The sequence below is a fragment of the Saccopteryx leptura genome, chromosome 12 (genome assembly GCF_036850995.1).
Source record: "Saccopteryx leptura isolate mSacLep1 chromosome 12, mSacLep1_pri_phased_curated, whole genome shotgun sequence".
Classification (NCBI taxonomy): domain Eukaryota; kingdom Metazoa; phylum Chordata; class Mammalia; order Chiroptera; family Emballonuridae; genus Saccopteryx; species Saccopteryx leptura.
In genome coordinates, this window is record NC_089514.1 from 48,877,370 (window position 1) to 48,898,854 (window position 21,485).

The 21,485-nt window shown below is 35.4% G+C and overlaps 1 protein-coding gene across 6 annotated transcripts in view; it reads left to right on the forward strand.

Annotated features, from left to right (window-relative positions):
* Positions 1-21,485, forward strand: part of CD36 (CD36 molecule (CD36 blood group)) — a 78,970-nt gene that overhangs the window by 35,234 nt on the left and 22,251 nt on the right. For 4 of the 6 annotated variants that reach the window (XM_066354268.1, XM_066354272.1, XM_066354267.1 and 1 more), the window contains 2 exons: positions 9,126-9,219; positions 9,712-9,892. In XM_066354268.1, the coding sequence (XP_066210365.1) occupies positions 9,773-9,892 (120 nt within the window). In that variant the 5' untranslated portion in view covers positions 9,126-9,219; positions 9,712-9,772. Of the gene's footprint in view, positions 1-488; positions 631-9,125; positions 9,220-9,259; positions 9,354-9,711; positions 9,893-21,485 lie in introns of those variants that run through there. The other 2 variants (XM_066354269.1, XM_066354270.1) reach the window with 2 other exon arrangements.

A 21,485-nucleotide genomic window follows, 5' to 3' on the forward strand; every position in this document is an offset into this window, starting at 1 on the left:
TCCAGCTGTTTTCAAAGTTATTAGTTTCAACGCACTTCAGATTAATACTGTTTAGAAGAGTGTGTTTTACTTAAACTTCATAAAATGAGTTTGGCGTACTAATCATGACACGGAAGTGAAACTGTGATTAATCCTCCTAATTTCCACTTTCACACCCCTACCCTTTCTTCGTCATTTGAAGTAATGACTGTGTGATGAAAAAAATATATTTGAGTCAGCTTCAGTTCCTTTTTCCTCCCTGGCCTCTAACTTACTTGGATGGGAAAACTACCAAAAATAAAAAATAAAATGAACTACTCCTGAATATCTCAGATATAGGTAATGGGTCCTCTCCGACCATAAAAATAGAGCCTAAGAGCCACACCTATGGTGTGACATGTGTGAGTTTCTTTCTTTTTTAAAAAATATCTCTGGCAACAAACCATTCACTGGAATTTGACATTGTGGGGTGGTTTGGGTTTTTTTTGTTTGTTTTTTGGGTTTTTTTTTTTTAGCGTATTTAAACTCACACACTGTATGCAATGAGGATCTCAGTGCAGGGTTTTTTCTGCAGAATACCATTTGGTTCTAAGAATTATCTGTCAAAGTTTGGAGCATTTGATTGAAAAATCCTTCTTAACTTTTTTAAAGGTAAGTCATATGATTCTTTTTAAGTTAAAAAGATTTCAATCTTCCAAATGATAGGAGATGACACCACTATAAAAACACTCTTCAGAAGTTACTCAACAACAACAAAAGGCCATAGCTGTTCTCCTAAAGTCACTAGGCTTTATTTAAAAATTAGGTCTGTGTTGTTTGCCAAGTTATCAATTGTCTACATTTTATGTTTAAAAAAACCTGAAACCTTGTTTGATGGTTTAATGACATTTTACTTCTCCATGTTTAAAATACTATGTTTTTCTGTAAACATTTAATTGTTAATATTTTAAATTATTTACAATCTGATTTGATTATTTATAAAACTTCATTGTATGCTTAGATTGCTTATACATGGTTTTGAATTTAAACTATTAATACAGATCATGATAAATGAAAACCATATAGTAGAATTAGTTGTTAAAAATGACTTGCCACCCTTATGTCAATATGCTCTCTAGTATGCAATTGCTAACTACTTACTACTTTATAGAGTCATTAGCTTATTTAATTTTCTATCTGAATTGCACAATTTTTGTTGAATTTGATTTTGACTTTGTCTTCAGGGTTAATATAACGTGTATATGGATATGTTCCTATTAACTATTTTTTAAATGAACAAATGTTATAATTTATCTGGGAATGCTAAATTATATTAATTCCAAATAATAATTCTATGTTTTATCATTGGCCCAAGTGTAAATTATATAAAATTCAGTAGCAGAATACAAATAAACCAAAATTAATGTTTTGGGCTATTTAGGAAGCTTACTACAAATATCAGCAAATAGTTTTATTGAATGATAATCAAGGAGAAATAAAAGATAAATCATTCTGAAGGAATTGAAAGTTTCAATTTAATTACAGTGACTAAACGCATATTTAACTGCAAATGGCATAAATTTACAGATAGTTATAGGAATTATTAAGTAACATATTGAAGTATGTTTTTAAGTTGTTTGCATGTATTTTTCAGTCCATTCTTATGTGATTTAAAGTTAGTAATGCCTTGTGAATCTAAAAGAAACATTACTTTTAATATTGGTTCAAAAAATAACCAAAATGAAATTTTAAAAACATCTTGTTAATAGAGACTCCAGCAGTCCATTGAAATTAATGAGAGAAAATATAAAGATATTTTTTTCATTTACAAAAATCTTTATTAAGCCAGAACAAAACCTGGAGGAATCTCATAATTTGAGAAGTGCTTGGACAAAATGTACTGACAATTTGGGAATTTACCTCAGAAGTTATAGTTGCCACTCTTATTTTTTATAAAAATATTTGGCCAGACACATTTGAATCTTATGGATCTTTTGTTCCTGAAGGAACTAATTTTGTAACTATTTTCTGATTTAACTACAATGTGTTTTAGTTCACTGGCCTAAGCCATGGCTAAAAGTTTCAAGTAGCATTTTCTTACCTACTGGCTTTTTATCCATTTGCATGATATTCTAAGTTTCTGTATATAAAAAGAATAAATTATCTTACCAAATTAAATTGTAGCCTAAGTTCTTTGCAAAAAATCATTTCTACTTATATAAACTGTATATGTTTATAAGCTTTTTTAATTATAATACTTTACTTGGTCTATATGAAATAACTTTATGCTATGATTGTTCAAGATAATATTTTGTAATATTTCAAAATAACACTAATATATTCTATGATAGGAATTTTTAAACATCTGATTTAATTTTATTTGACATTTGTAACCTTATTTAATGTATAATATACCCATTTTATAGAGAGTTAAGGTACAAAGACACCATAATGTTAAGACTCAGAATTGAACCTATAATGCCCAGAATTTTAACTATTACAAATCTTATAATATCTTACTATTATAGTAGAATTTGGGGTATAAAATAGGTAATAGAATTCCATTCTAAGATTCAAAGATTAAGAATGGCTCTAGATCAAGGGATCAGAGTAGTCAACCTTTTTATACCTACCACCCACTTTTGTATCTCTGTTAGTAGTAAAATTTTCTAACCGTCCACCAGTTCCACAGTAATGGTGATTTATAAAGTAGGGAAGTAACTTTACTTTATAAAATTTATAAAGCAGAGTTACAGCAAGTTAAAGCATATAATAATAATTACTTACCAAGTACTTTATGTTGGATTTTCACTAACTTTGGCAAAATAAATCTTTATAAAACAACTTACTATAGTTAAATCTATCTTTTTATTTATACTTTGGTTGCTTTGCTACTGCCCAACATGAAAGCTGGAACGTCCACTAGTGAGTGGCAGGGACCAGGTTGACGACCACTGCTCTAGATAATCCCATTTAAACCAAAACAGATATGACTCTTATTACTTCAAACCCACAGTAATCCCTGTAAATAAGTACTCCAAAAAGTATTCCTACACATAGGCTTCTTTCTAGACAGGTCCTTTAATATATAAAGTTCAAAGTACTTTTTGTTTTAATTTTTAAGACTACTATCAAAACAAGTTTTAAATTTTAATATGTGAAAAGTATAATTTGAAGTGTATTATTGTTTTATATTGTACATGTCTATAAGTATTTTTTATTATATATACTTACATCTGCATATTCTGATAGGATGGAAATGCATGTATAAATTAAAAGGATTGTGGTAAATCAATAAGAAAAGATGTTGGATAGTTGGATATCTCTTAGTCTAGTTATTTAAAAACGTTCTGCAGAGCCCTTGGGTTCTGTGTGGGTGACTCAGAGGCCAAGTGAGGTGTGACGGGAACAGGAAAAGGCCACAGTTTCTGCCCCCTTTTAACTATCTTCATATATTGGGATTGCACGTGAATTTTAATTTGAAGGAATAATTCTATATCTAGACAAAGGGGAAGGGATTAAGCAAAGAAAAAAAGCTCATAAACACTGATAACAGTGTGGATATCACCAGAGGAAAGGGGTGGGGAGGTGGAAAGGGTAAAGGGAATCAATAGTGACAGATGGACACTGGCTTGGGGTGGTGACCCCAGTGCAAGGTACGAATAATGTATTCTAAAACAGCACACCTGAAACCCATACAATTTTAGTAACCAATGTCACCCCAACAAATTCAATTTCAAAAAAGAATGTAAATGAATAAATAAAAATAAAGCAGAGCTGGGCCATGCCCCCAGGGTTTCTGCTTCCGCAGCTGGGGGACAGGACATTTGCGTTTGAAACTGCTTCCAGGGGCATCAGCAATCTTACAGTAGCATGACTGTGGACCATAAACTGCATGAGTGTCCTTCTGGTCAGAGGCAGATTAAGGTCGGTTGAGGCCCAAGTACAGAAGAAAATGGCCCCTTAAAAAAAAGAGAGAGACGGGAAAAATGAAAACACATTTTAACCATATTTTTAAATAAATAAAAAATATGTACTATTAATGTTAAAATTGCACATATGAAACCAAACTTGGTGTCATTAGAAAAAAGTGTACAGTTGGGTTTTGCGGGGCCCGTCAGAAGTCGGGGCCAGGGCCTGTTCGTGGTGCGCCTGCTCTTAAATCCGCCCCGTGTCTGGTCTCTTTAATCTTTGTAATTGTTATAACATCCCCTTTCACCACCCTCCAGTATAGAACTCAATAAATCATTAATGAATAAAAAATGAGAAGTTTATAAAGTTCCTATTTTAAGAACTTTATCTTTCTACCTGATAAAACATAACCAGATTTAAATGATAGACTTATACCCATTTCAACTTGCTTGGGTTCAAATCTGAATCTTAGACATGCAGTCATGTCTAAGAAATCATGGCTTTGTAAACATACCTAGATGTGGTGTTGGGTAAGCGTCTGAAAAAGTAGTTAATTCTGAAAGCTACTTTTATCATTTATATCCAACCAGGTGAATTAATCACACCCCCAAATAAAACTTCACAATGGGTTTTGTGAACAGATACTGTATTTATTAGGTGAGGAAGACCGTGTATCAATAGAATGACAGTCTGTGGGGGCTGGTTTTCTATTTTAAGGAAATTGGAAGGAAAGCTTACAGGTAGAATAAGAAATTTGAGGCACTACTCAGTCATGAGTCATCCAGGTCCTGGCATTCCTTTACGATACAAGTGCTCTTGTAATCTGAAACTTCTTCAAGTTTTGTAGTTACTCTGCAGAAAAGTTTACCTCCAAACCAGACCTTTTCTGGGTGGAGCTTCCCAGGGAACACAGTTTTACCTACATGAAGCATAATCACAGATTCTCTGGGAAGCGTCTGGTTTTCTGACCCGTGTATTGCACAGGCTTCTTATGGCTCAGTCTCAGTCTCCACCACCACATTTCCACATAGTGGAAAGGCATTGTGATCATAAAGTCACTCTACAGAAACTCTGATGATTGGACAATTAAGAAAAAAAAAGAATTTTTCTTCTTTCAAAGATAACCCAAGGGAATAAGATACCCTGACTAATTCTACAAAAGAAATTGTGATCTAGCCACTGAGAGGCCGCAGCTGATTTCCCTTTAAGCTCATGCTGGCTGAAGGGGGCAGAGGAACTAAACAAAACAAACAAACTCATGGCCAGGGACAGCAGTGTGGTGACTGCAGGGAGGGCAGTGGTGGAGGAGGCTGCAGAGGTGACCAGTGGTGACAGATGAAAACGATGTGGCTGACGGCGGACACACAGTACAGGGTGCAGCGATGTGTTGTAGAGCTCGACACCTGAAACCTGTATAATTGTGTTAACCAGTTTCACCCCAATAAGTTTTTTTTTAAAGCTGATAATAAATTAAAATATAAGCAATAAAAAACATGGCTTTTTTTCTTTCTTCCTTACAGAAGTCTCAATAACTTTTCTTTTCCATATCTGTGATTTATCTTTGCTTTCTAAATTTATGTACTTTAAGCAAGAAGCTAATTATTACAGATATCAATATCTTGTCTATTTCATATGAAAGAAAAAATAACAATATAGAATAAGAATCCAAAATTAGTAATTGAAATAAATTATCTAGTTTCATATATAAGGATCTGTGTTATTAAAAATACGAAGTGTGTAAGACATAAATTTTGCATGCTCTCAATATCTGCATTTGAAAGAAAAGTGGAGACAAACTATACGTTTTTCCCCCTGAGGATAATATGAGCAGAAAAGCTGTTGAATAGAAGATAGAATGTACTGTGTGGTCTGAACTTTTCCCTCACACACTCAGTACATGTCTTACATAATATGTTTGGCCTCCCTTGTCTTAGGTGAATAAAACTGAGTAATTTTGTACCATGAAGCATAAGATTAAAGTATAATTATTCATAGTAGCAAAACTTAATTACTCTTGATGATAAGGCACTGAATGATAATAAATGAATTCAAGTATGTCAAATATTTTGCTTGTGATTAGGGAAAACATGTCCAAACTAACATCATGTTAACAAAAGTACGTCAATCAGAAAATTGGAAAAAGTAGATAATTTATCTCCCTCTCAGTACATGTTTGAAGCAAGGTCAGATTAATACCTGTATCTTTGCTAATGTACCATCCAGACTGGTGTTCAACTGATAACTGTCTAACCATATGATTCTACAGAATAATTGCCAGACACTTCTGTTTTCTGAGAAACTCGACTCAACAGTGTGGGCAGTGTTCATTATTTCACTTCGGTTTTAAGTTCACAGTTGGCAGAGCCCAGGTGTCCCCACTACTTGGCCCAGGGCCCAGGGTCCTCAGAAGTCGTAAGGAAGAGTTTTCAGGTTTAGATAGGGAGGTGTTGGAGAACATGTGCTGCCCTCTGGGGCCTCAAATAGACATTCTTGGGACTATTTGCTTCTTGCGGAAACTCTTCCTGTAGGACAGGGGCCTACCTGAGTAAAAGAGAGAGATTCTGGGTAAGGGAGATGAATTATGCCATAGCATCTGGGAAAGAGCAAATACATACACATATAACTATTTTAACAACAATAGAATCGTAATTTTTAAAATTATTTCCTATTCCACCTTTCAGATTGGCAAATGACATTGATACTGAATAATTTTTAGGAAACTTTATGTGGGACATAAAATAACTTTCCAAAAGAGATGACTTGATTTTTGAGTTAAATTTTTAATAAAGATTTATGATGCCATATAAACAAAACTGGAACTTGAAACTGTGTATTTCTTGTGCCAGGTTTTAAATGGGCTTGCAAAGCGGTGTGTCTCTGCAGGGACTCCTAGAGCTTTCTAAAGGCGGGAAGGAGAGTGTCAGCGACACTAAGTGAAAACTCAGGGTCTGTGGGTTCCCACCACTGCTGTCATCATAGTAATTTGGCCTATTGGTCTTCCATGTAAGAATTGGAGTGGAGAAGTGGTTCACCGGTTTAAATTAACAACTGCTTTGGATTTAACATCTTTTTTTATACATGAAGAAACTGAGATTAAAAGGCTTGCCCATGCTCACCTGGCAAAAGAGTAGCAAATCAGTTTTTATTTAATCTGTGGTCTACTAATCTCGATCACACCAGGTTGGTTCTCTGTATTTGATTGCAACCTTGGGTTATAACTTGCAAATGAGAGTTGGAGGATATGCAATGGGCTTTCAGTAACTGCTTCTTAATAAGCTACCTTGAAGATGGTTATTTGTTTATAGTACAAAGAACAGCAGGATGATATTCTGTGCATAGCAATTACTATAGTTGTTTAAAAGATTATGTTTCAAGAAAAGTTTAAGGTGCTCTACAACTATATTTTACAAGGTAATTCTACTTGATAGTATCCAGTCCTTATTATCAACTGTAAATAACTTGTTCTGCTGTATTATGACAAGCTTGGCTAAACCCATAGGAGAGAGCATGTTGCATAACTTTAGAGAGCAGTGAAAGCTATTCTTCACACTCTCTCTTCAAGCAATTAATAAAAAGCCCACCCCACTACATCAGTGAGACAAAACTCCTTAGGAAAAATAAGTCACATGTTTAGGCCTATGTGTTTTCCTTTTACATTTAAAAAGACATGTGACACTACTGACTATTCAAGCCCCTTAGCCACCAGGCCTTCAGTATGAATGTATTTGTTGCATCCTGATTTTCAGTGGAAGTATCCTAGGTACAAGGCATAGATAGAGGGAAATCCAAATGGATAAGAAAAAATAAAAATAAATTTGTCATGAAAAAATTTTGTAACAGTTATCTTTCTCCATTCTTTTCTTTCTTTTTTTTTTTATTACAGTGACAGAGACAGACAGAGAGAGGGACAGAGGGACAGACAGGAAGGGAGAGAGATGAGAAGCATCAGTTCTTCATTGCAGCAACTTAGTTGTTCATTGATTGCTTTCTCATATGTGCCTTGACGGGGGCTACAGCAGAGCAAGTGACCCCTTCCTCAAGCCAGCCTTGGACTCAAGCTGGTGAGCCTTGCTTAAACCAGATGAGCCCACACTCAAGCCAGCAACATCGGGGTTTTGAACCTGGGTCCTCTGCGTCCCAGTCCGAGGCTTTATCCAGTGCGACACTGCCTGGTCAGCCTCCATTGTTTTCTTAGCTATGCAAATAATATTCTTGAAAAACTAAATGGTTCCTCAAGTGAAAATAAATACTAATGAAATATAACGCTGGTACAAGTATTGTAACAAAACTATGGAGGGAAATCTGAGAACATAACAAAATGTAGTTTTTAAATGTTTTATTGATTTTTAGAGAGAAAGGAAAGGAGAGAGGGATGGGGGAGAAAGACAGGAGCATAGATCTGTTCCTGTATGTGCCCTGACTGGGGATCGAACCTGCAACCTCTGTGCTTCAGGATGACCCTCCAACCAACAGAGATATCTGGCCAGGGCAAAAATGTATTTTTTATTATTATATTTGTTGCATTGTTGACAAAAATATGCTACGCATGACTTTTTTTGTAGCCTACATTCTGTCAGCATTTATGTTTTCCTTGGCCACAGGATTTTGAAGTAGGGAGTATTTCTTTATAAGCTACAGAGCACATTCAGACTGTTTGTCAATGTCAGGTCAATCCCATCTTTTAAAATGCTGCTCTAATTATAATAGCTCAAACAAATGTGGATTCAAATAGAAGTAATAAATTTCTATTAACTTTGTTACAAGAGGATTCACTCATTCCACCAATTGTTTTCTTCCAATATTTATAAAATAACAACATAGTAGAAAGACCAAAAGATGACTAGAAGGAATACATACTGGCACAGACTAGTTCGTTTTAATGGAATTGGCACAAATCAGTTATTTGCCCATGATAATATAAATAATATTGCAAATAAGTATGTAAAAAAATTATTTGAACTAGTAACAAAACAATGCTTAACATTAAAAATATGTATTTTCTTCAATTTCTTTGCACCTATAGCCCATCCAAAAGTCAATTATTAATAAATAAAATGGAAAGTAAAGGACAGTTTTTAAAACATTTCAGTGTTTTCAACAATCCAATAAATAACTTAAGCATGAGGTCAGGAGTACTGAAAATGGGATTTCCTTTTAATAGTATTGATAATTTCATATTACTGATATTACTATTCTAGTATTAATCTTCTAATATTGTACTTTTCCCAATTTACCCATGTCCTTTGTTTTAACAGAAAGCTGACAAATGATTAGAAGAATTGGTTCTTTCTGAGACACATCAGATCACTTTCTATCAAATCCATATCTTGCTGTTCATTTGTGAAAAAGGTATAGTAGAAAACACATTACCACACTTGCTTAGCCCTTGGACAGAGAAGACCTTGGTCCACCTGGACTCAGCTTGGAGGAGAACGCCAGGCAGGGTGTGGATGGCTGTTCCGAACGGAGAAGCCAGAGAGAGGGTGAGGATGCAAATGAGTGCCACAGGTAGAGAGAAGACAGGCGAGGTGAGAGTTCACTAAGCATGTCCTTCTTAGATAAGATTTTGAAGTTAATTATCCAGAAGAAGAAAACTAAAGAGGAGAATTTTGAGGACATGCTGTCTGTGACAATATTTTTCATTTCTACCACTGGCAGACAGTAATAAGCAAGAGAGGGGTGGGCCTAGTCTAGAAAAATCAGTTTCTTAAAACAAAAAGAAAAGCACTTGTTGATTGACAACTGGGAAAATTATCTGTTCCTGTTACGTCTTTTCTTTGTACTTTGATCTGTTTGTATTGATATTTAAGCTTCTGTTTTATGATCTCTTTCTAATGACAGAGCCAGAGGGAGTCTGAAAGAAGCAGGTGCTGTACCTTAGCATTTCCCCCGAACAAGGAAAATGGGCTGCGAACGGAGCCACGGACTCATCGCTGGCGCTGTCATTGGAGCGGTGCTGGCGGTGTTCGGGGGTGTTCTGATGCCAGTCGGAGACATGCTCATTGAGAAGACAATTAAAAAGGTACAAGTAGGCTAAGGATGTTGGGTATTATCTGTCATTCTGATTCAATCTATCACCTGCCCTTTATTTGCTTTGGGTACCTCTTTTATAGTTCATGGTAACTGGCAACTTTGTGTCTTCAATACAGGAGTGATTATGAGCCATTGCCACTGTACAGGATAGAGAAATGTTAAAAGTAAATTAATATTTACCTGGAATGAATTGCTGTCTTAAGTATAAATTTCCAAATTCTGATAAAAGCTATTTAATAGGTACTCAAGTTAGTTGAAATAATTGTTTCTGTCTAAAAATCAATAAAAATTAAGTCCTGGCTGGATAGCTCCATTGGTTGGAGCATTGTCCCAGAACGCTGAGGTTGCTGGTTCGGTTCCCAGATTAGAGCACACACAGGAGCAGCTCCATGTTCCTGTCTCTCTCTCTCCCCGCTTCTTCCTGCCCTTCCCTTCACCCCAAAAAGGGAAGCTATGAAGACTAGGGACCATTGTGAACTTGAGAATGTGTGCCCTGCCCAAGGGCATGTATGTTTCCTTTTAAAACATAATTCTTGCCAAATAAAACATACCTGAATACTGGCCTCAGCTCTTAGCCTGGATATATGTCAGTGGCCTACACAAAGGGTGAATAAGGACAGTGCTCATGGAGAACAACCAGAATCACATCATAAAATGGGCAACATCTAGTAATTTGTACTGAAATTCCCATTACTGTCAAGGCCTTTACCTGCCATTCTTTTATCTCTATTTGACATCTTGCTCTTACTAGTAATATAAATAAATACCATTTTATTTCACTGAAGCATTGACTTAATTGACTAATATGAAGAATTCATTGTAAATCTAGTTACTCATGATAAAAAAGATACTATTTTCTGATATTTCTTTAGCTAAAAATATTAAAGGTTTTAAAGCTAAAAGAAATAACCTCACAGTATCATTACACCTGTGTCTCACTATATAAAAGATAGAAAAAAGAACATATTTTAGGTAATAGTTCCTATATGTGCATGCTATATTTGCACCAAAATAATATAGCCACTTCTGGTTTTTCTATTGCTGACAGATTATAAATCTTCAGCCCCAAGAACTTAACTGAAAAATAAAATATTATAAATTGAATGTCATACCCTTCTTTAGAATTCCCCATTTTCTTGATACTACTTTTGATGTCGTTTTATAGAGACAGACAGATGGTAGTGAGATGCACTTATGTAACAGTGTGAGACAGACCTGCCGTTACTTAGAACCCTCCTGCTCTGTAAGCTGCACTTCCCTCTGGGTCTCGAACAGCACCAGTGTGTATGCCAACACCCTGATAGCTTATCTTTGGAAAGCTCTCTAGAATAGAAAGGTTGCAATCATCTCCTACTACACAGCATTTTAGACTATTTTTTGATACATAATTGATTGTCAGTAGCTAATTATTGATCATCATTTTTTTCTTCATTTAACAATATTAGTACAAATACCCTTTGTTTAGTGGCATACAAACTGCTAGCATTTATTTTGTTTAATATTTTGTTTTATGTTCATAATAGCTAATACTATAAAAATAAGAGTTTTGAGACATCAAAAAATTTGATTTTGTATAGAAACTAAGAAAAACCCTTTTTTTTTAAAGTGAGAGGAAGGGAGATAGTGAGACAGACTCCCACATGTGCCCTGACTGGGATCCACCTGGCAACCCCCATCTGGGGCTGATGCTTGAATCAACTGAGCTATCCTCAGTGCCTGGGGCTGATGCTCAAACCAATCAAGCCAGTGGCTGCAAGAGGGGAAGAGAGAGAGAAAGGGCAGAGGAAAGGGAGAGAAGCAGATGGTTACTTCTCTTGTGTGCCCTGACCAGGGATCAAACCAGCAATGTCCATACGGCAGGCTACACTCTATCAACTGAGCCAACTGGCCAGGGCCAAGAAATTTTTATCTCAACAAATTTAAGATTTAATTGGGGGAAATCATATTTTTAAAAAATATAAAAAGACCTGTGAGGCTCTTTGAATTAAATTCTAAAATGTATCACTATAATATGGAAAAAAATTCTATTTAGAAAGACAGCTCTCTCAGTGTAATCATAACTTCAGGAAAAAAGGTGAGATTTGAGTTGGATTTTGAAGAAGTATAGAATTTTGAAAGTTCAAAGATGGCTGCAGTAAAGACATAAAAAAATTAATATTATGGGGAAAGTTGTGAAAGTGCAATTAAGTGTTACAAAGAGGAAAGGAAGAATATATAGAGGACGTGCCAAAGATGGAATTAACAGGAGCTGATCAGAAAGACATCAGCCTAGGGAGAACATAGGAAGCTTTGAACGTGAGGCAGAGAATATTTAATTAATGTAATTCGATAGGCACTAGTCATCGGTGTATGTTTTCTGACACCTGTGTAGGGAATCACAAAACCTGCAGTTAGAGATTGGTATCATCAAGTGGCTAGCACTCATTTAGTGCTACTAACACCTTCATATATACTAATTTACTTAATGTTTGCAAATATCTATAAGAAGGCACTTTTAATTTTACCAATTTCACAGTCACAAGACCTTAAAACAACTTGCCGATTCACCTAGCCAAAAAAGGAGTCAGTTACCAAACCTAGGGAATCTGAAGGCAGAAACTGGATGATACACAATCTTCTGCTCTATCTACACCAGAAAGTGCTGAAAAGTAAGAAGATCAAAAAGAGCAAAATTAGGAGACTGTGTAGGACATGACCATTTTCAAGGAGAATCTATGACTATCTTTTAGAAAGATCTTTGCACATTCTGTAACAAAAGGCACTCTGCTCCAGTGTGATCGCGTCTGTAGAAAGAACTGACAGGTGTTGGGATGCAGTGACAGTTTGGATGGAGGGGACAAACCTGGCAGAGAGAGAAGTACAAACAGTATCCGGTCGAGTTACTGAGAGAAATTATAACTGAGGAGAATACAACACGGAGGTTTCATAAATGATTTCACATGAACTCCAGTGCATATTTCAAGGTCAGGGTCTGATAGATCTTATTATTACTGTACAGACTATAGATAAATCTAAACAATGGATTTGCTTTCCAGAGAGTTTGAATGTAGAGACAAAGGAGCAGGGAGATTACTATATGAATTGTGCATAATACAGAAGAAGGAAGACAAAACAAGAAAGAGAAAGATGATTTTATATGATGAAATAAAAAGCAAAGAGTGTAATTGTTTGGCAGTTAATAGGAGGCCATCTCTCTTTCTATTAGAATTCCACAGACAGTGAAATCATGTGGTACTTGTCTTTCTCTGACTGGCTTATTTCACTAATGAACAAAATGAACTAACAAATGAAGTAGAAACAGACTTATTGATAGAGGGTAGGACAGCTGTGGGAGGGCATTTGCAGAGGCTGGGTGGACAGAGTAAAAGGATTGAGCAAAAAGGAAACAACAATAAAAAACCCTCATGGACATGAACAACAGTGTGATGATTGCAGCGGTGAGGTAGAGGAGGGTATAGGGGCATAAATGGTGATGGAAGCAGTCTTGACTTGGGTTCATGAACTCACAATACAGTGTACAGATGATGTGTTGTAGAACTGTGCACCTGAAACCAGTACGATTTTGTTAACTAGTGTCACTCCACTAAACTCAATAAAAAGGAAAAACTAGGTGGCCAAAACTCAAGGAAAAAGGAAATAATGGCTAAAACATAGTCACTAAGATTTTGAAAGTATAATTTCAGTAGAGTAGAAGACAGGTGAAGTAAAGAAATAGAGTGCTTTTTCTTCTTGTGAAATGAAGATTTTCTGTGCAATCTTTCAAAAGACAAAAGGGAATAGTATGGACCGAGACTCTGGAGAAAGGAAGAAGTACAAAACTGAAATCTGAGAAAAGAGCAAGTTCCAAAAACCTATGAAATGCTAGTGTACATTGTATCCCAGCGACATCCATCAACTAAGAATGTATCAGAATTCCTTCGGTGGTCAATGTCTGTGGTACAGTTGCAACTGAGAATGATTTTCATCTCACATTTCTGTATAACCACATTGACCTTGACAATTTTAGTCATATAAATATGGTGGAACTTTTTCTTAGTTTAAATAAGACTGTTTCTTTCCTTCTTTAGTTTACAAAACTATTTTTTAAATAAGATTGGCATATGTATCTCTGTGGCATATAGTAAAAGTCAAATATCCAAATTATATACAAATTCAGAGCCAACTGTCTAGCCCCTGCTTCATGGAGACTTACATTAATGCTGTTGTTTTTATAAATATATACAAGTTTTCATACTAGTCAGTTTTTGTTTACTACTTGAACTCACTGAAGATTTTTTTTCTTTTAACTGACTAATAGCAAAGTTATTACCTATACACAAGCACCACTATAAAAAGGTATCAAAGTATTGAAAAATATCAGGAGATCATCTTATATTGTTTATAAAATATAAAGTTGGAATTCTGTGATACCTTCCAGTTTTAAAAAGATGGCACCTTGACACTAGCATTTGAAATGTTCTAAAATAGCTAAGAAAATTTTCTTAATATATATAAACTTTTCTTTAAAAAATAAATATATACTTTGTACTTTTTATTTCCAAGGAAGGTTTTCTAGGGACTTCTCATATTTTTTTATGGATTATAACTGAAAACTTTCTTACCAACATTTTATACTATGATTCCTAATATACTGTTCACAAAAATTAGGGCATATTTCAAAATGAATATGAAGCAATAAAGTATCCCCTAATTTCTGTGAGCAGTAGGGTTTGTGCTGAGTTAGCAGGTTTATGCAGCCTTGCTCGACAGACTAAAGTCAGTGGCCTAAGCTCCACAAATGTGCAAGCTACCAAGAACTTTGGAAAACGGTCAAAGTACTGCCACCAGTTACAAAAGATAATTTATCACTCAATGTTGTTAATATCACCTGATAAATATTTATTGAATATTGTTAACATAAGTAATTTTAAATAAAAATTAATTTCTCTATGATATTAACTGTGGAGCATCAAGAAGGGAATTAAAGTTTTTTTTATTTGCCTATTAAAAGACTTATGTTTAATTACATCATCATTCAATTATACTATCCTTTTTTTCTAATTCTTGAAAAGAATGATTCTTTAGTAGCTGGTAATAAATGCTTTCCAATAAAGTAAACTGAAATAATTTTTTTATTAAAATGACCAGACTTTTGAATCAATAGATTATATTTTAATAATATAAATTTATATTTATAATTTTATAATATCTGCTTATAGTATTTGTAAATATAACAAAATAGTTTATACACTTTTATAGTAATTAAAAAGTTCAAAAAGAAATAGCTGAAGTATTAGTTGTTAAAATATATACATATATATATATATATATATTTTTTTTTTTTTTAAGTGAGAGGAGGGGAGACAGAGAGACAGACTCCTGCATGCACTCCGACAGGGATCCACCTGACAAGCCTGTGATGCTCTGCCCATCTAGGGCCATTGCTCAGCAACAGAGCTATTCCTATCACCTAAGGCTGGAGGCTTCATTCCTAAACCATTCTCAGCACCTAGCCTTTGAACCAATCCCAAATGAGCCACATCTGTGGGAGGAGGAGAAAGAGAAGGAAGAGCAGGAGGGGTGGAGAAGCAGGTGGTCACTTTTCCTGTGTGCCCTGACCAGGAATAAAACTCAGGCCATCCACACACCAGGCCAACATCCTACCACTGAGAAAACCAGCCAGAGCATAGATGGTATAATTTTTAAAAATTTAATGAGAATATATGAGTATGCAAAACAATCTAAAACAAATTTTAAATTAATATAGCATTAAATTGGATTAAACACTAGAAATATTTGCATTTTAGCTCCAATAATAAAATCATTTAAAAACAATGTTTCATGAAATAGCTGGTAAGCATATGTAATTTTCTTCCTTCAGCCCAATGTAATATCAACATAGTTGACTTTTCATGCCAAATATAAATTTCCCATTTTAAGTTCTCACATAAATACTTGGAGGCTCATTTCTGGATTTTAGAAATATTAAATTAAAAATGTTTCACTGAGCCCTGGCCGTTTGGCTCAGTGGTAGAGCATTGGCCTGGCGTGCAGAAGTCCCGGGTTCGATTCCCGGCCAGGGCACACAGGAGAGGCGCCCATCTGCTTCTCCACCCCTCCCCCTCTCCTTCCTTTCTGTCTCTCTCTTCCCCTCCCGCAGCGAGGCTCCATTGGAGCAAAGATGGCCCGGGTGCTGGGGATGGCTCCTTGGCCTCTGCCCCAGGTGCTAAAGTGGCTCTGGTCGTGACAGAGCGACGCCCCGGAGGGGCAGAGCATCGCCCCCTGGTGGGCAGAGCGTCGCCCCTGGTGGGCGTGCCGGGTGGATCCCGGTCGGGTGCATGCGGGAGTCTGTCTGACTGTCTATCCCCGTTTCCAGCTTCAGAAAAATACAAAAAAAAAAAAAATGTTTCAGTATATTTCTTCTTTTTAAGGAAGTTTTTATTTCACTAGAATCAGTATAAATATAAAAATGATTAAGTAGCAGAAAAAGTTTCATGGGATATTGGATGAGTTATTACCACCTGACTTGTATAGATAGTAAATTATATAAATGAAGCAGTTAAAGAGGTCTGGGAGTAAATGATATTAGCATTTTCTCTTAAAATGTGGACAGGAGTTGTATAGTAATAATAGCTAACTTGTTTATTTAATGCTTGCTATATGCTAACACTGTTCTAAGCAATCTTATTTATTAATACCTATAACAAGCTACTTAGTTGAACTATATTAAACTAATTTTGCTGTCAAAAATACTAATTACATAATTTAACCTAATATTATTATTTCTAATTTATAGATAAGAAAAGTGAGGTACAAAGTAATTTAAAAACCTGCCCAAATGTGAATGGTTAGTATGAGACCAAACTGAGGATTTAACTCCTAGCATCTTAGATTCATTCTTAACCACTTCACTCTATGCTTTGAGGGAAGAAGCCACTTGGCTTAGAGTGGAGATAAGGGAATCTAACTTATAGATTACAATCTGCTATACATGATTGTGCCTCTTAGTGTTCTATCATATCCCTGTATCTCACATACACCATAAATAGAAAGATATCGAGAGCATTTTAATAATTACATACACGAAAGTTGTCAGTCATGTAGATGAGTATGTTTTCCTATAACAGCAATAATCAAATAAGCATGTGACTAGATAAAAAATATTACTGTGACAAACATCTGCTTTTTATTTTATTTTATTTAGAAAATAAAATTTAATGGGGTGACATTGGTCAGTAAGAGTGCATAGATTCAGGTCAATATATCGATAGTATTTGAACTGTTAATTTTGTTGTGTGCCTATCACCCAAAGTCAAATCATTTTCTATCATTGTATATTTGTCTCTCTTTACTCTCCCCCCTTTCCTTGCCACAACCCCCAACTCCTGGTCACCACTGCACTTTTATCTGTATCCATGTGTCTCATTTTTATATCCTACCCATGTGTGAAATCATATAGTTCTTAGCTTGTCCTAATTTACTTATTTCACTTAGTATAATTTTTTCAAGGTCCATCCATGTTGTCATAAATGATCCAACGTCATCATTTCTTATGGCTGAGTAGTATTCCATAGTGTATATGTGCCACATCTTCTTTATCCAGTCATCTATTGAAGGATACTTTGGTTGTTTCCATGTCCTGGCCACTGTGAACAATGCTGCAATGAACATGGGGGTCCATGTATTTTTATGTACCAGTGTTTTCAAGTTTTGGGGTATATACCCAGTAAAGGGATTGCTGGGTCAGATGGTAGTTCTATTCTTAATTTTTTGAGGAACCACCATACTTTCTTCCATAATGGTTGTACCAATTTGCATTTCCACCAGCAGTGAATGAGGGTTCCCTTTTCTCCACAGCCTCTCCAACACTTGCTATTACCTGTCTTGTTAATAATAGCTAATCTAACAGGTGTGAGGTGGTATCTCATTGCAGTTTTGATTTGCATTTCTCTAATAGCTAGTGAAGATGAGCATCTTTTCATATATCTCTTGGCCATTTGTATTTCTTCCTGGGAGAAGTGTCTGTTCAGGTCCTCTCCTCATTTTTTGGCTGCTTCGTTTGCTTGTTTGTTGCTGAGATCTGTGAGTTCTTTCTGTATTTTGGACATTGACCCTTGGTCGGAGCCATTTGTGAAGACTATCTCCCATTTGGTTGGCTGCCTTTTTGTTTTGTTGTCAGTTTCTTTTGCTTTCAAATTAATGAAACAGAAGAGAAGTTTTAAGGTCAGTAACTTTCAAACCCAGCAGTAAAACATACGAAGTGATTCATGAGGTTGGAATCCAGCCATTACCAGGGCTGGAAAGTCTGTGTACTTTACATCAGTGACAGATACCAAGTGAGAGATATCTGATCAACCAAGTGAGAGAAGTTTAAATTATATATTTCTGTGCACATAATGATCAGCTTTATATTTCAAATTTAATAAAAGATTTGCAAAATTGGCTAGATAATGCAAATTCAATTTAAAATCAAAGCCTTTGAAATTCACATGGGACATAAAATCTTTTGCTCCTTTTAAAAGAACTTGAGACATATTTGGTCTTGGTAGTCGAGTAGTGGCTATACAATTTTCTCAGACATATGGTAGTGTTAGGGTCAGAAAAAATGCATTCCTGTTTGACTGCTTCAAAATTTTTTGTCTCTGAACAAATCATCATGTTATGGAAACGACACAAAATTATAGAGAAAATACATGGTTTCTTTATTATCTGCTATTGTCATATGTTATTGTATCAGACATCCATTTTCTCTAGGACCCATTTCTTTTTTTTTTTTTTTTTTTTTTTTTAAATAAATTTTTATTAATGGTAATGGGATGACATTAATAAATCAGGGTACATATATTCAAAGAAAACATGTCTAGGTTACCTTGTCATTAAATTATGTTGCATACCCCTCGCCCAAAATCAGATTGTCCTTCGCCACCCTCTATCTAGTTCTCTGTGCCCCTCCCCCTCCCCCTAACTCTCCCCCTGTCCTCCCTCCCCCCACCCCTGGTAACCACCACACACTTGTCCATGTCTCTTAGTCTCATTTTTATGTTCCACCAATGTATGGAATCATGTAGTTCTTGTTTTTTTCTGATTTACTTATTTCACTCCTTATAATGTTATCAAGATCCCACCATTTTGCTGTAAATGATCTGATGTCATCATTTCTTATGGCTGAGTAGTATTCCATAGTGTATATGTGCCACATCTTCTTTATCCAGTCTTCTATTGAAGTGCTTTTTGGTTGTTTCCATGTCTTGGCCACTGTGAACAGTGCTGCAATGAACATGGGGCTACATGTGTCTTCACGTATCAATGTTTCTGAGGTTTTGGGGTATATACCCAGTAGAGGGATTGCTGGGTCATAAGGTAGTTCTATTTGCAGTTTTTTGAGGAACCACCATACTTTCCTCCATAATGGTTGTACTACTTTACAGTCCCACCAACAGTGAATGAGGGTTCCTTTTTCTCCACAGCCTCTCCAACATTTGCTATTACCCGTCTTGTTGATAATAGCTAATCTAACAGGGGTGAGGTGGTATCTCATTGTAGTTTTGATTTGCATTTCCCTAATAACTAATGAAGCCGAGCATCTTTTCATATATCTGTTGGCCATTTGTATCTCTTCCTGGGAGAAGTGTCTATTCATGTCCTCTTCCCATTTTTTTATTGGATTGTTTGTTTGTTTGTTGTTGAGTTTTATGAGTTCTTTGTAAATTTTGGAAATTAGGCCCTTATCTGAGCTGTTGTTTGAAAATATCATTTCCCATTTAGTTGGCTGTCTGTTTATTTTTATATCAGTTTCTCTTGCTGAGCAAAAACTTTTTATTCTGATGTAGTCCCATTCATTTATCTTTGCCTTAACTTCTCTTGTCTAGGACCCATTTCTACTTCTGAAAAAAATGAATGAAGTTAGATAACCCTAACTTTAACAATTGATAATTCAATGCATTCATTTCAAATCTTTGCATTTCAACATTCCCATTAAAAATATATATCTTCAGATCACCATTTAAAACATATGTTTATGGCCATTAGAAGAAAGTCATATTACACTTACCTTGTCTTTTGACGTTAAATGCATATGCATTAAAGTTAGGGAGGTATTCTGTCCTGCCAAGAACATTCTGTCATAGCCCCTTTTCTATTCTTAAAGCATTTATTGATTTCTTTTCACTAAGAACTAAAATAAAGTATGTGCCCTGAGAGGTACATAAATAATTGCTACTGCATTAGCCCTTAAGATTCTTAGAGTGCGAGAATAACATGTACATGTATAAGTTCATGTGTGTTTTCCCTCCTAAATCTCTTGAAATGGGCAAATTAATACAGTTTTTAGCTTCTATATAGATATCAACTTCAACATCCTCATTAAATATTTTTACATTTAGAAGAATATATTACCTATATGTAATTTTGTCTTGATATTTGACTTGTTAGTATAGAAATTCAACTTTTTGGGAACAAATGAAGTTTTCCAAGGACAATTCGTTGAAAATGGGATCTACTATCACTTTAGCAGTCCCAATGTCACCAGTGTGATTGCAACAGCGAGGGTTTTGTAATGGTGTTTTAGATTGGAACCCTGTTCTTCTCTAAGGAACTGCCCTCCTCTCAGATTTAAGCAATAAGCAAAGCTTCCTGAAGATATGAAATTCAATTGACTTGTACCAACTGAGAGCAGAGGTGACAAGAAAAAAAAAGACAGTAACAGCATGGTGTAAGACAGGACTAGTGTAAGGGTCAGAGACTAGGATTCTCGGTGTAATTCTATTACGATGTGTAGGTCATCCTTGGGCCAGCCACCTGGTTTCTCAGAGCTTCGGTGTGCTCTGTTAGAAAGTATGGTAATAGTGTTCAATGTCCTTTCCTGACCCATCATTCTCTGAATTGATGCTGCCAGGTGAAAAAAACCAAATAGATCAGATTGTTCCTGTATTCATGGACCTTTTTACGGTCATTTTCTGTGAAAGTTTCTTCCTCTTCCTCTTCCTCTAGCACACAAAAATAAGTTGGAGCTTTTCATCTGGAAATTTTTCCAAGGTTTATAATTGGAATACTGCCTGCTACAAAATCACCTTTATTGGCAGTAATATGTAGACATTCAGCTCAGAGAGTGAGCCATGAAGGAAACTAGGAGAGCATCTAAAACTCCCTTATTTTATAAATAATGAAATTAACCCTGAAAGATTTGGTGACTTTCCACTCAGTCCAGCAGCTTCTAAAGAAGGCAATAGATTTCTAACACATGGTTTTCTGATTGTGTTGTAGGGTTTTTCTTTTTTACTACAAGGGACATCAATAATTTTTAATGGATTTCACAAAAGAATATTAGGACAACTTCCTTATTTATTCCTTTTATTTAAAACACAGTAATCTAATGATAATGAATTAACCTTCTGTAATTTTTGGAAACAGTACTATTGGGTTGCTTCAAATATACTGACAGTTAGGAAAGCCATATTGAGCAGGATTTTGAAGTGGGGGAGTCAAATTTGTGTTTTTTATTCATAAGCATTTATTTAATTTTATAAACGTTAAGGGATCATCCCCTGAAGTGTACAACTTTTGAGGAAAAGGAAAAAGCTTACATTACCACTAGATTTTTCTCT